The 15,837-nt window shown below is 47.7% G+C and overlaps 1 protein-coding gene across 1 annotated transcript in view; it reads right to left on the bottom strand.

Annotated features, from left to right (window-relative positions):
• Positions 1-15,837, bottom strand: part of LOC134402003 (protein-glutamine gamma-glutamyltransferase E-like) — a 61,258-nt gene that overhangs the window by 22,682 nt on the left and 22,739 nt on the right. The window contains exons 6-9 of the mRNA XM_063131368.1: positions 15,027-15,155; positions 13,692-13,869; positions 6,942-7,077; positions 2,017-2,120 (exon numbers count right to left, since the gene is read on the bottom strand). Of these exons, the coding sequence (XP_062987438.1) occupies positions 2,017-2,120; positions 6,942-7,077; positions 13,692-13,869; positions 15,027-15,155 (547 nt within the window). The remainder of the gene's footprint in view (positions 1-2,016; positions 2,121-6,941; positions 7,078-13,691; positions 13,870-15,026; positions 15,156-15,837) is intronic.

Below are 15,837 nucleotides of genomic sequence, written 5' to 3'. Positions count from 1 at the left end.
AAAAGACTTTTGATGAAGTCCGTCATCAAAGACTCCTGAGCAAACTTAGCCGTCATGGAATAAGAGCAGAGGTCTTCTTATGGATCAGTAACTGGCAACAGAACAGAAAGCAGGGAGTAGGAATAAATGGTAAATTCTCCCAATGGAGGGAAGTAAATAGTGGGGTCCCACAGGGATCAGTATTGGGACCAATTCTTTTCAACTTGTTCATAAATGATCTGGAATTAGGAGTGAGCAGTGAAGTGGCCAAGTTTGCTGATGAGACTGAATTATTTAAGATTGTTAAAACACAAAGGGATCTCTCCAAGCTGGGAGAGTGGGCATTCAAATGGCAGATGCAGTTCAATGTAAGCAAGTGTAAGGTGATGCACGTTGGAGCAAAAAAAACCAACTTCAAGTATAAACTAATGGGATCTGAGCTGGCGGTGACCATACAAGAAAGAGATCTTGGGATTGTGGTGGACAGCTCGATGAAAATGTCCACCCAGTGTGCGGCCGCTATAAAGAAGGAGATTGGATGAATATCTGTCAGGCCATGCAGCATTGCAAGGTCTGCATTGAGCAGGGTGTTGGACCAGATTCTACTCAATTGATTCCATGTACTGCACTCTGGGATGATTGAGAGGAGGGCCAGGATCTCTTCTCGATCCTCCCAGAGTGCAGGACACGGAATAATGGGCTCAAGTTAAAGGAAGCCAGATTCCAGCTGGACATCAGGAAAAACTTCCTGACTATTAGAGCAGTACGACAATGGAACCAGTTACCTAGGGAGGTTGTGGGCTTTTTCACACTAGAAGCCTTCAAGAGGCAGCTGGACAACCATCTGTCAGGTATGCTTGGGCATGGTAATGGACTGGATGAGGGCTAACAAACTGAGACTCAATCCAGACAAGACGGAGGTACTGTTAGTGGATGGTTCATCTGTCTGGGAAGGTGATGTTTGCCCTGTCCTGGACGGGGTTGCACTCTCCCTAAAGGATTGGGTCCGTAGTTTGGGGGTGCTCTTGGATCCAGAACTGTCACTTGAGGCACAGGTGAACTCAGTGGCAAAGAGCACCTTTTATCAGCTTAGGTTGATATACCAACTATGCCCTTATCTGGACAGAGATAGCCTAGCTACAGTTATCCATGCTCTGATAACCTCTCGTTTGGATTACTGCAATACGGTCCAGAAACTTCAGCTGGTACAAAACAAGGCAGCCCGTTTACTAACAGGGACTGGCCAGTGAGATCACATCATACCAGTCCTTTTACAACTTCATTGGCTGCCATTCCAGGTCCGGGCCCGATTCAAAGTGCTGGTACTAACATACAAAGCCCTAAACAGCTTGGAGCCAGGTTATTTGAAGGAACGCCTCCTCCCATATGTACCTGCCCGGACCTTAAGATCATCTACGGGGGCCCTTCTCCGTGAGCCCCTGCCAAAGGAAGTGAGGCAGGTGGCTACTAGGAGGACGGCTCTCTCCGCTGTGGCACCCCGGCTGTGGAACAAGCTCCCCAGAGAGGTTCGCTTGGTGCCTACACTTTATTCTTTTTGTCTCCAGCTGAAGACCTTTTTATTTTCTCAGTATTTTAACATCTAAATTTAAACTTTGCTGTTTTAATTCTTTATTTTAATCCTATATCAATTTCTGCTGTGTGGTTTTATCCTGGTTGTGCTTTTTATATTGTATTTTGTATTTGTGTTTTTAGACAGTTGTTTCTTTTATTATGTTCTTAATGGTTTTAATTTTTGTGAACTGCTCAGAGAGCTTCGGCTACTGGGCAGTATGAAAATGTAATAAATAAATAAATAAATAAATAATAAAATGTTTTAGGGTGGATTCCTGCATTGAGCAGAGGGTTGGACTCTATGGCCTTATAGGCCCCTTCCAACTCTATTATTCTATGATGATCCCTGAGGACTCTTTCAAATGTAATGTAATAAATAAAAAAATAAAGATTCCAACTCTTAACCCTCTGTGATTGAAGCAAAGAACAAACCAACTCCTGTAGCTCTTATCTGATCTGTTGTACCTTCACTTTCCTTTTGCGGAGTTCCATCCAAAATTTGCCACCCATCGTATGTGGAGCCAAGGTCTGGTCGGGTGAACCAGCTTTCATTCCACACATGGTAGTTCCTGCAACCAAGGACACATAAGTAAGTCATGAAGGAGGAGCGATGGAGAGGCTGAGCTGCCTTTCAGACATATATACAATCTCCAAGGCCACAACTAGGAAAGGAAAGAAACCTCTCGTGCAAGCACTGAGTCATTACTGACTCTTGGAGGGATGCCAGCTTTCGCTGATGTTTTCTTGGCAGGCCTTATAGTGGGGTGGTTTTGCCGTTGCCTTCCCCGGCCGTTATTACCTTTCCCCCAGCTAACTGGGTACTCATTTTACCAACCTCGGGAGGATGGAAGACTGAGTCGACCCGAGCCGGCTGCCTGAAACCAGCTTCCGCTGGGATCGAATTCAGGCCGTGGGGAGAGTTTTAGCTGCAGAAACTGCTGCTTTACCGCCCTGCGCCACACAAGGCTCTAGCTAGACCTAAGGTTTATCCCTGGATCATTCAGGGGGTCAACCCTGTTCATCTAGGTGACACACAGGGGATCCAGTGCTCAGGCAGGGGCGAACCCTGGATGATCCCAGGATAAACCTTAGGTCTAGCTGTGGCCCAAATCTTCATATAAGTGGCAGTGACGAAGCCATTCCTTCAGAGGAAAGACACATTTTACCATGAAGGGAATGAATGAGTTTGCCTCCATGTGAACACGGGGAATTCTGGCATCTACCTAAATAACTTGCGTGTTTGTCACATTTATGCATATGACTCAAAGAGCCTGTTCAGAAGACACCTTAAATGCTGCCGGTTAAGGTTTTTGGGTAAGCAGCAGGGTTTAAGGTGTCTTGTGCGGGGGTTGGATAAATTCCTGGAGGCAAAGGCTATCAATGGCTACTAGCCCTGATGGTTGTGCTGTCTCTAGTATTCAAGGCAGTAAGCCTGTGTGCACCAGTTGCTGGGGAACATGGGTGGGAGGGTGCTGTTGCACCATGTCCTGCTTGTTCATCCCTGGCCGATGGCTGGTTGGCCACTGTGTGAACAGAGTGCTGGACTAGATGGACCCTTGGTCTGATCCAGCATCAGGGGTCTTCTTATGTTCTTATGTGCAATGCTTTTGGCTAAACTCTGCTTGCTCACTAACCCCAGTCGGACTGTCTGCAGCAGGGTTGGTGGCTCTAGCCCTGGCTTCAAGTGTTGTGTGTGACAGCATGGCTTCTGGTTAGTGCTAACCCCAGAGAACCACGTTTTCATTAACCACAGAGCCTGAAGCGTTGTCTGAACAGGCCCAAAATGAATAATGGGATAAGCAATTCAATCGAACCACAATTGATTTCTTGATAAACCTAAACTCACTGCAGCAGATGTACTCCCCCCCCCCGCCATCCCCACCCCTACTTTGGAAATGCCACATCACCGATGACCAAGGTGTGTTCAGAGAAGGGCAACCAGGATGATCAGGGGTCTGGAAACAAAGCCCTATGAGGAGAGACTGAAAGAACTGGGCATGTTTAGCCCGAAGAAGAGAGGATTGAGGGGAGACATGATAGCACTCTTCAAATACTTAAAAGGTTGTCACTCAGAGGAGGGCCAGGATTTCTTCTCGATCCTCCCAGAGTGCAGGACACGGAATAACGGGGCTCAAGTTACAGGAAGCCAGATTCCAGCTGGACATTAGGGAAAACTTCCTGACTGTTAGAGCAGTACGACAATGGAATCAGTTGGCTGGTGAGGTGGTGGGCTCTCCCACACTAGAGGCCTTCAAGAGGCAGCTGGACAACCATCTGTCAGGGATGCTTTAGGTTGGATTCCTGCATTGAGCAGGGGGTTGGACTCGATGGCCTTGTAGGCCCCTTCCAACTCTGCTATTCTATGATTCTATGAAGGCAATAAAGAAAAAGCTGTGCAAACTATGCCTGGACAGTCCCTTCAGGAAAGAGGGGTAGCACTGGAGGTTACAGAATCAGCAGGAAAAGACAACTGAGGGAGGGGTTTGTGGTAGGGATGGCTGAACGTCCTCCCCCACCCTTGCCCTTGTCCATGCTGCTTTCAGCTTGCTGGAACCACAGTGATTGACCAACCCTGCTTGGCGCATGCGGCAACTCACCAGAGAGTCAGTGGGGCACCCATGACTGGCGTGCGGCGTCCTGCTTCTCTGACTAGCTGCCATTCTGCACAAAATGGCTGTCTGTCCTCTTCCATAAAGGATGATTTGATGTAAGTGGTGCCTACAAAGAGGCCCATTTACACCTGTAACGTTGCGCAAATGGCCTCTTTACAGCTGCCATTTACGTAAAATCAGCCTTTATGGAAAAAAGCCAAGCTGCCATTTTGTGCAGAATGGTGGCTCAGCAAAGGAGTGGGGGCATGCACCAAGTCAGTCAAGTGCAGAGATCTGTGGAGGTAATCTACCGACCTTGCGCCCCACCAGGACTCCTTCACCACCCCTGATTTTGTGTAGAAAGAGAAGTGTGAGGGTGCAATTGTACCCTTACTTATGGGCTTCCCACTGGCATCTGGAAGGTGTGAACAGAATGCTGGAATAGATAAACTAGAGAGGCCTGATCTACCATGCCTCATCTTACATTTTTATTCTCTTACTAGAAGTCATTATGAGTAATTAACCAATCATCAGGGGTGACCGCTCCAGGGAGATGAGGAAGAAGTGGAGGGAGGACTACATTTGGGAATGGGACAGGAAGGAAAGGGAGGATTCAAAGAGGCCTTATGCTTGCCATGAGCTCCTGAATGCTGAGTCAAGGGGTGTGTCCTGAGTGTTGCTGTAGGGCCTGAAGGGGTGGGGCCTGATTGCTCTCAGCTGCTGAGTGGGCGGGGAGTCTCATTCTGTTTCCTGACTCGAAGCTGAGCAGAAGGAAAGAAGAGGAGCTGCCCCAGCTTGACTAGAAGCTACAAAAGGAAGCTAGGTCCCAGAGAGTGAGCAATCAGAGTGAGCGAACAGGGGGAGCAAACAGGAGTTTGTCAGGGGGAGTGTACTGGAAGAGGAGACCAAAGAAAGGAGGAGAGAGGCCTTGAGTAAACCCAGGAGGCTGCCTATTCAAAGAGACCATGTGCTTGCCAGGTAGATTCCTGCACTGAGCAGGGGGTTGGACTTGATGGCTTTGTAGGCCCCTTCCAACTCTACTATTCTATGATTCTATGATTCTTGGGTCATATATGCCTGCCTAGTAAGAGGAAGCTCATTGTAGGCATTGCCAAGAGCAGTGGAGAAGTGTAGCATTGAAAAGGACATGGAGATCAATTCTTGCTCAGGAGAGGGGTTATGGTGTCAATCTGCCCCTGCTCCACTCTGCTGTGGAGATCCAAATCCGGAGCTCCATTTCCCCCCCATAGACTTGCATTGCAAAGGTGAAATGCCTATAACTTTTTTAGTTTTCAAGTTAGAAACATCAAAATGGACACCATGATAGCTTCTAAATAGATCCTTAGTCATGGCCACTTTGAAGGAAATTGTATCATGCCCTGATTTGGGGGGAATATTGTTCCCTGCCTCGATCCAATTGGAGAGGTGGTTAAGAAATAAATTATTATTATTATTATTATTATTATTATTATTATTCCCCCATTTACAGAAATGCAGTTATCTATGTTATTTTTAAGCTACACACATGGAACTGGGCACCAAGATAGCTTCCACATAGGACCTTAGGCATAGCCACTTTGAAGGAAATTTGATCATACCCTGATTTTTAGTGATTTTTTAACGTTTTAACCCTCAACTATTCCCCCAATTTACAAAACTGCATGCATCTCTGTCATTTTTCAAGATACAGACATGTAACTGGGTACCATGATAACTTCTAAATAGATACTTATTCATGCCAATTTTGAAGGAAATCAGATCATGCCCTGATTTTTGGGTAATATTTAAAATATTTCCCCCCCTCATTTGCAGAAATGCAGTTATCTCCATTATTTTTTAAGCTACACACATAGAATCATAGAACAGCAGAGTTGAAAGGGGCCTACAAGGCCATCGAGTCCAACCCCCTGCTCAATGCAGGAATCCACCCTAAAGCATCCCTGACAGATGGCGGTCCAGCTGCCTCTTGAAGGCCTCTAGTGTGGGAGAGCCCACAACCTCCCTAGGTAACTCATTCCATTGTCATACTGCTCTAACAACCAGGATAGCTTTCACATAGGACATTAGGCATAGCCACTTTTAAGGAAATCAGATCATGTCCTGATGTTTTGGGAATTTTTAAAAATACTTCCAACGAACTCCTTCAAACACAGCTCCAGAAAATTTCACTCCACCAAAGTCCTAAACCATAAAGACAGAGAAAGAAAAGTGCCTCTTGGTGCCTCTGGCTTAGTCCCCCCCCTCCAACATTGGGATGCTTCATGGGGTGATCACTTATCATCATAACTGGTAGATGAAGCTGTCTATCAATGCTGAAAAAAGCTTTCCCCCTCCCGCTTTTTACCCATTCAATAAAAAATAATTGCAAGCAAACCGCACAATGTATATTTTTGAAAATCTACACAAATGACCCCCAATCATCAATCTCTAAGCACAGTAATCTTCAGGGATCTAGCTTTAAAACAAAGAAGATATAGGCATTTCTTCGCCCAATGCAATCCTATGGAAAAAAACTCTCCAAAATGGCGATCGGAGCTCCGGATCGAGGCGAAGCGCTCTGCAACTGAGCGAATAGCTTCACGTAGATCCGCTGCCCCCTGACCTGATTTGGAACCGCCTTTGACAGAGGCGGATTGGGTCGCTCTGCTCCCGCTTCGACGATCTGAAATGGAGCGGAGCACAGCCCTAGTTATGTACTTTTAGCAGTGCTGCCTTCTCCTTTTTTGACCCTGCCTTTGTATGCAGAAACTCAGCTGATTTCAGTGTTTAGCAGAAGAGGGGAGAGTCAGGATGCATTACCAGAAGTGGTCTTCTACCATTCCCGGTTGCTTTCCGGAGATGTCAATGTATTTATCCAGAATGAGGTTTCCATCTGAGTCATGGGCAGACACGAAGTTGGTTATTATGCGAGTGGGAATCCCTAGACATCGGAGGACTAAAAGAGAGAGAGAGAGAGAGAATGGAGACAGAGAGAATGTGGAAATGGTTTGAGTCATCAACAATTGCATGCAACAATGTGACTCCGAGTTCCATGTTCCTTAGCCAGCACTTCCCTCTAGGACTCGTGCAGTAGCGAAAGCGTGGAGCACACCACACCTTGTCAGGATTCAACCGCGTCAGCCACCTGTCATGCTTGCCTCTCAAGCCCACAGCCATTTGGTAAAGGTTGCCATTTACACTCCCTCCCCCACCCCCAACACACACACTGTTATGACTGCTGAGACAGACTTGTACATGGGCCAGCAAGCATGCTAGAAGCATGCGTGGAGATGCATCAGGTCCATCAAAGGTATCAGTGAAAGGAAGGAAGCCCAGCTGTAGCCTAGCCTGCTACCACTATTCCTAGTTGTTCCTAGCCTCTCTGACAAACTGGTTCAAGCGGCTCACATCATAAATAAGTGAGATGTCAGGAATGTCATCAGTACATAGCTGGCTATCATGCCACATCACTGCAACTGACTCATAACCAGCGCATGCCTTGAACTGGAAAATGGAAATGAAGAAGGGCCAAGAGGAGCCAGGAGAAAGTGGCACTTTGTGGCAATAGGAGATGGCCCATAAGGGTGACTTCAGAATCAGGGGTTCCGGAGAAGAGGCAAGACATGAGAGCACCCTTCAAATACTTAAAAGGTTGTCACACAGAGGAGGGCCAGGATCTCTTCTCGATCCTCCCAGAGTGCAGGACACGGAATAACGGGCTCAGATTCCAACTGGACATCAGGAAAAACTTCCTGACTGTTAGAGCAGTACGACAATAGAATCAGTGACCTAGGGAGGTTGTGGGCTCTCCCACACTAGAGGCCTTCAAGACGCAGCTGGACAACCATCTGTCAGGGATGCTTTAGGGTGGATTCCTGCATTGAGCAGGGGGTTGGACTCGATGGCCTTGTAGGTCCCTTCCAACTCTGCTATTCTATGATTCTATGATATACCCTCATTGGTTACACCACTTCTTCTTCTTCTTCTTCTTCTTCTTCTTCTTCTTCTTCTTCTTCTTCTTCTTCTTCTTCTTTGTAGTAGTAGTAGTAGTAGTAGTAGTATTCCGCCTTTTGCCCAATGCTGGGCCTCAAGGCAGCCTTACAGAGTTTAAAACATACATTGGGGGGGGGCATAGTTAAAATACACAACAAAATTATAAGACATTAACATAGATGGAGGGCCAGGTTATTCTCCAAAGGCCTGCTGGAACAAAAAAGTTTTAGCCTGCTTCTGAAAGCCCATCAAGGAGGGAGCCAGCCTAGCTTCCCTGGGAAGAGAGTTGCAGAGCACTGGAGCAGCCACCGAGAAGGCCCTCTCCCACGTTCCCACCAAGCATGCCTGTGATGATGGTGGGACTAAAAGAAGGGCTTCTCCAAAAGATCTCAGAGCACGGGCAGGCTCATAAGGGAGAATACGGTCTTTCAGATAACCTGGACCCGAGCCGTAAAGGGCTTTATAGGTCATAACCAGCAGTTTGAATTGTGCCCAGAAACAGACTGGAAGCCAGTGGAGCTGTTTTAACAGGGGAGTTCTCTGCTCCCTGTAACCAGCCCCAGTCAACAATCTGGCTGCAGCTCTTTGAACCAGCTGGAGTTTCTAAATACTCTTTAAAGGCAGCCCCACGTAGAATGCATTACAGTAATCCAATCAGGATGTAACTAAGGCATGTGTCATTGTGGCCAGGTCCGACATCTCTAGGAACGGGCGCAGCTGGTGCACGTAGCTCCAGACACTCCACAATCACAGTTAGGGGACTGAAAAGAGGAATTGTGACGAGCCTTGGCCAAAGCCCAGGTCATAAACCCTACTAAGCTGGAGGAACCACAAACCAAAGTACTCTCCAACTGACGGAAGAGGTGGGCCAGCAGATCTGGCCAGCTAGAAGACCTGTCTCTTGCTGCCTGGTGGTTGCCATAGTAGCACATCCTTCTATCAACCTCTAGGTCATGTATAGTGGTAACTTGTACGCAGAACACATCATGTGACATGCTGGGCTTGACGAATCGAAGGCTGGAGTTAAAATCGCAGGAAGAAACATTAGCAATCTCAGATATGCAGATGATACCACTTTGATGGCTGAAAGCTAGGAGGAGCTGAGGAGCCTTATGATGAAGGTGAAAGAAGAAAGTGCAAAAGCTGGGTTGCAGTTAAACCTCAAAAAAAAAAAAACAAAAAAAAAAAAAAAAAAAACCAAGATAGGTCCGCATGGTTAAAGCAATGGTATTCCCCGGAGTAACCTATGGCTGCGAGAGCTGGACCATAAGGAAAGCTGAGCGAAGGAAGATTGATGCTTTTGAACTGTGGTGTTGGAGGAAAATTCTGAGGGTGCCTTGGACTGCAAGAAGATCAAACCAGTCCGTACTCCAGGAAATAAAGCCAGACTGCTCACTTGAGGGAATGGTATTAAAGGCAAAACTGAAGTACTTTGGCCACATAATGAGAAGACAGGATACCCTGGAGAAGAGGCTGATGCTAGGGAAAGTGGAAGGCAAAAGGAAGAGGGGCTGACCAAGGGCAAGATGGATGGATGATATTCTGCAGGTGACAGACTTGACCTTGGGGGAGCTAGGGGTGGCGACGGCCGACAGAAAGCTCTGGCGTGGGCTGGTCCATGAAGTCACTAAGAGTCGGAAGCGACTGAACAAATAAACAACACGAACTCCTTGGCTCCCTCCTGCTTTTGCTGTTTCAGCAGCCATGCCACAGGCCAGCTCCTTGCCCTGCTGGACAGCTCCTGAGCTTTACCAGTAAAGTGGGGAATCCATCTCATGCCGAAGTGGTAGCTGGAGAAAGACATGGGTTAGTTGGTGCCTTGTCAAGTTTGATGGAAATATCTGCCAACCTCCACTCTGGTTCCTGATCAAAAGCAGGCAGATATGTGGAGGGAATGTATCATACTTGACACAGCGTCCCCATCCCTCACCATTATTAGGGATGTGCATGGACCCCCTGATCCTCTTCGCCTCGATTCGTCTAGGGTCCGCTCTGCTCCGCTGCAGAGCTCCGGCTCCGAATCGGAGCTCCGCAGCAGCGTGGAATGGCACCAGGTAAGGCCCCCTCCCTCCTCCCCCTTACCTGTGTCCGTCCCGTCCCGTCCCAGCTTCAGTAGAGCCCGCAGCGCAACCAGGAACTGTAGGCCCCACTTGTGGCCTGCACTTCCTGGTTGAGCTGCGGGCTCTAATGAAGCTAGCGACAGGCCGCGATGGACACAGGTAAGACCCCCCTCCCCCTTACCTGGCTCTTTATTTCCATAATTTATTTCCATGCTCTTTATTTCCATACATGGGCGGCGGTGGCAGGGCCAGGTAACCCCCTCCCTCCTCCCCCTTACCTGCATCCGTCCGCAAACCCATGGCTGCTTCAACTGAGCCCGCGGGCTCAGTTGAAGCAGCCGCGGGACCGCAGACAGATTCAGGTAAGATCCCCCTCCCCCTTGCCCCCTTACCTGGCTCTGCCGCTGTCGCCGCATGGGCGGCATTGGCAGCAGGGCCAGGTAAACCCCCCTCCCTCCTCTCCCTTACCTGCATCCGTCTGCGGACCCATGGCTGCTTCAACTGAGCCCGAGGACTCAAACAGTTGCGACCTAGTCTTCCTGTTGGAGTCCTCGGGCTCAGTTGAAGCAGCCGTGGGACCACGGACAGATGCAGGTAAGACTCCCCTACCCCTACCTGGCTCTGCTGCCGTCGCCGCATGGGCGGCAGCAACAGCAGCAGGGCCAAGTAACCCCCCCTTATCTTTTTTGCGGAGCTCCGTATCGAGGCGAAGGATCTGCCTTCACCTCGATCCGCTCTGCAACACTCCGCTGCTCCCCCGATCCTCTTCGCCTCCACCTTAAGGGGAGGTGAAGCCCCCCGATCTGCTTCTGCTTCTCTGGTCCGAGGAGAAGAGGAGGACATCCCTTATTATTATTATTGTTATTTATTTATATAGCACCATCAATATACATGGTGCTGTACATAGTAAAAGAATAAAATAGCAAAACCCTGCCACATAGGCTTACATTCTAATAAAATCATAATAAAACAATAAGAGGGGGAAAAGAACGCACCAAATGGGCACAGGGGACAATAAAACTAACAGTGTAACTGTAGAAAAAAGAAAAGTTTTCAATTGAGCTTCAAAAACAGTCATTGAACTTGTGATCCGCAAATGCTCCAGAAGAGAATTCCAGGCATAAGGGGCAGCGAGAGAAAATGGTGACCCAGCAGGTCCCCAAGGACAGATCTACACGTCGTTGTGAAGGCGCTTCCGTGCGCCTTTTTTTAAAGACATACCTAAAAGAAGCGCCTCTTTCTTTACTGTGTGTACTGTGAGCTAGGCAGCGCCGCCTGCCGAAGAATCTCTACCCCAGTCAAAGACGCTGCTCGGGCTGCTTCCCCCTCGTGTGTTCTTCCATTCGAATAATCCCCCCTCCCACCCGGTGGCTCTTCTGGCGTGTCCCGGCGGCGGCGGCTCCTCCTGCAAAACACTTTTCTCCCTCGGTGTGTTTGTATTTGCATTTGCGTGTGCGTGTGCGAGCACACACCGAAGAGAGTCCCGTGGAGATGACACCACGGGGGAGAGCGAGAGGCAGGAGCTGAACTCGTCTGCCGCGCACACGCAAACGCAAATACAAACACACCGAGGGAGAAAAGTATTTTGCAGGAGGAGCCGCCGCCGCCGGGATGCGCCAGAAGAGCCGTTGGGTGGGAGGGGGGGTTATTCAAATGGAAGAACACGCGAGGGGGAAGCAGCCAGAGCAGAGCAGCGTCTTTGAATGGGGTAGAGATTCTTCCGCAGGCGGCACTGCCTAGCTCACAGTACACACAATAAAGAAAGAGGCGCTTCTTTTAGGTAAGTCTTTTAAAAAGGCGCACGGAAGCGCCTTCACAACGACGTGTAGATCTGGCCCAAGACCTTCATTCCCCTCCTTTCTGCCTTGTCTCTACCCTGACTATCTAGTGGTTTCAGGCAGCAGCACCAGCTGTGTCAACTGAATCTCTGGGGTGTGTGTGTGTGCCTCTTGTGGCATGAACAGGCCAGGCTAGGAAGCCGTTGGAGGAGGCTCTGTGATCCTTCTGTTCACTGGGTGCCCTGAACATAGTGGCGATGGGTGAATGAATAGTTTATTTGTTTGTAGCACAAAGACCATTACAAAATACAGAATTGCTCACATATAGCAACACACATTATTTGAAATATTCAAAATATTCGAGGTACAATCCTTTCTCAACCAAGGAGTCAGTCAGTGGGTCGCTCTAGGGGTGCTTCAATTATCTGCAGCACCCACCCTTTGCTATCAGGATGGTGACATACATGCCAATGTCAAAAGGTTAATTTCAGTGATTACATTATAACCTAAAATACTAGCAGTCAATATCTGGCACTATCAGATCGGTGGGATCTCTGATGATAGTTTATACAAAACTATTAAATCAAACGGTCCCCCTTACAATCTACGCAGACTTTGTTTAGAAAGTTATTTCTGATTTTTTGGGCTGCAGCCGCAAACTTTGCTACCTTGATTGTGATTACTTTACTATGGTCCGCCAGCAGGTCGCAGATAATGTCTCTAGTGTGCCAACCTGCTCTTGCTAACAATAGTACCTTTAGAAAACGCTCCCTGATTTCTTTGTACAGAGGGCAACGCAGAAGATAATGCGCTAGGTCTTCGATCTCCCCCGAGCCACAAAAACAGATCCACTGGGCATGGGGGACTTTTTTATACTTCCCCTCCAAGAAAGAAGAGGGCATTGTCTGAAAACGAAGGGCAGTAAAGCCCTTTCTTAGGGCAGGAAACAATAGGTCAAGCAAATATTTTGAAAAGCACTGTTCTTTCTTAATAAGACTAAACCATGTAGAGAAGGCCTGTAATTGACTAGCTATTGCGTTTCCTCGGGCATCAGCCTCATAGATTCTATCTCCAATACTCCTTTTGTTATTAGCTAGCAGTTCCTGCACCTCCTTGGCATAAAGCTGGGGCAAAGTTAACCAGTTATGTGCCCATTAGTGGGGATGGGTAGGAGGAAGGTATATGAGAAGCTTGTTGGGACCAGGAAACAGAAGTTCCAGAGTGCCCTTCATAGCCATCCATCCATCCTTCTATTCTATGCATCCATTTTTCCCATGGTGCATATCCAATATCTGTGGTCTGGCTGTTAACTAGATGCCACAAAGCCTGCAAGCCTCACATGATCTTGCCTTCCACTATGGCTAGGGTGACGCTATGAAAAGGAGGACAGGGCTCCTGTATCTTTAACAGTTGCATAGAAAAGGGGATTTCAGCAGGTGTCATTTGGATATATGGTGAAATTCCCTCTTCATCACAACCGTTAAAGCTGCAAGAGCTATACTAGAGTGACCAGATTTAAAAGAGGGCAGGGCACCTGCAGCTTTAATGGTTGTGATGAAGAGGAAATTTCACCAGGTTCTCCATATATACAAATGACACCTGCTGAATTACCCTTTTCAATACAACTGTTAAAGATAGAGGAGCCCTGTCCTCCTTTTCATATGGTCACCCTAACTATGGCCCAAACATCTTTTCCCAGTGCCATGTCGTGCAGTCCAGTTGCCCCTGCATTTCCATACCTGTAGTCAGGACTCCAGCAAAGACCCAGCATTGCCCAAATAGGACTGGGTTGAATCCAGACTGCTTCCATTTCCGCAATATGGCCACACTTCCTGTCCAGCTGGTTGGATTTTTCCCACCTCTGTAATCCCCATCCCAGTTCCCCGCCACCACTCCATCGTCATCTGCGTCGTTGACCTGGGGGAAAACCAAGACATGCAAAGCTGACCTGAGGGCATGGGTGGGTCACCTTTCCAGACTATTTCCTTATTTAAAACATTTCTTAGCTAGGGAACATTTCCTTAGCTAGGCTGCAAGAAAGGCAAATGCTATTTTGGGCTGCATTAATAGAAGTATAGCTTCCAAATCATGTGAGGTACTGGTTCCTCTCTATTCGGCCCTGGTTAGGCCTCATCTAGAGTATTGCATCCAGTTCTGGGCTCCACAATTCAAGAAGGACGCAGACAAGCTGGAGCGTGTTCAGAGGAGGGCAACCAGGATGATCAGGGGTCTGGAAACAAAGCCCTAGGAAGAGAGACTGAAAGAACTGGGCATGTTTAGCCTGGAGAAGAGAAGATTGAGGGGAAACATGATAGCACTCTTCAAATACTTAAAAGGTTGTCACACAGAGGAGGGCCAGGATCTCTTCTCGATCCTCCCAGAGTGCAGGACACGGAATAACGGGCTCAAGTTAAAGGAAGCCAGATTCCAGCTGGACATCAGGAAAACTTCCTTACTGTTAGAGCAGTACGACAATGGAATCAGTTATCTAGGGAGGTTGTGGGCTGTCCCACACTAGAGGCCTTCAAGAGGCAGCTGGACAACCATCTGTCAGGGATGCTTTAGGGTGGATTCCTGCATTGAGCAGGGGGTTGGACTCGATGGCCTTGTAGGGCCCTTCCAACTCTGCTATTCTATGATTCTATGAATTTGTGTTTTTAAAAGATCAATTTCCTTTTTAATTTTTGCGCTCCACTCCCCAGGACCGTCAGCAAGATTTCCTAAAGTTTTGGGCCAGCGGGGTAAGCTGGGAGGGGGCCGAAATTGATTAGGCCACAAGCAGTTTGCATTTTCTAGTATTGCATTTTACTGCCTTGTTGACTTGTATAGGCCTTGGGGAAGTCACTGCAATCTTAAAAAGGCTCCTCCCACCTGTAGTGAGTGCCACCCCCTCCCTATGGTAGCATACCCAGCATTCATTACTCTTGTACAGTTCTTAAGTGACCATTTCTGGATCAGGACTGGCGCTAGAGAGGCAGCACAGAGGGCAGGAGTTGCTCTTGCAATGCTACACAGGAATGCTCTCTTTTATGAGCTTAGAGTGAGAAGAGGGAATAATGCGAGCCTTTCCTTACCATGGCACTGAGGACCCGTCCAATGTAACCAGGGTCATTTCTGAGCTGCAAGTCCTTAATTGGGGCCTTACGGTAGTTTACGCTCCGGTCCAGCATGGAAAGGCAGATATTCAAAATGTCATCTCGAAACTGTTGGCAGAGGAAGACATTGGACAAGGTTTAGGAAGGGATCTACACTAGTCAAGTTAGAACGTGTCTTACCGTTTTTAAGTGTGCGTTTGGTAGTATTTCGCCACATGACGTTCAGTTTGTGACGTGTTATTGTTGTCTGTTCTCTGGTTTTATTTTGAACTTCTCTGAAATAAGTCGTTCTATTTGGTATGACATGGCCAATTTCATTGTATTAAATGGGTTTCCTGTAGTTCTTAATTAGCCAATTGCATTACTGGGGAAGGGGACATGTTTATGTAATTTCCGCGCCCAAAGTTGGAGCCTTTTTTTTTTCCTTTCAAGCCTCTTTTTTGCAGACACTTCCAGTTTCACTTTTGGGAGGCTGCTTGCTGGATTGTTAGTAGGTGGAGGATTGTCTCGGAGAGAAGAGGAAGTGGGAGGGGGAATTGGCAGAATAGAACAAATGAATTTCTTTTCTTAGCGTGGCCAAAAGGGATGCATTCCCACGGAAAGAGAAAAGTAAGTAAACATTTTAAAAACTGCTACGTATTAAATCATTCAAAAACAAAACGTTAAATGACTGTAAAAACAACATTTACTATACTAGTGTAGATCCCCTCTAGGTCTCCTCATTCTGGCAGCAGCATGGTCATGGCCACCGGATTCTTGGCCCAGAGAGCACTTTCTAAACTGCCCAGAG

Source organism: Elgaria multicarinata, chromosome 7 (assembly GCF_023053635.1).
Source record: "Elgaria multicarinata webbii isolate HBS135686 ecotype San Diego chromosome 7, rElgMul1.1.pri, whole genome shotgun sequence".
Taxonomy (NCBI): Eukaryota; Metazoa; Chordata; class Lepidosauria; order Squamata; family Anguidae; genus Elgaria; species Elgaria multicarinata.
Note: the sequence above shows the minus strand (reverse complement) of the source record. Positions and strands in the feature narration are given on the sequence as shown.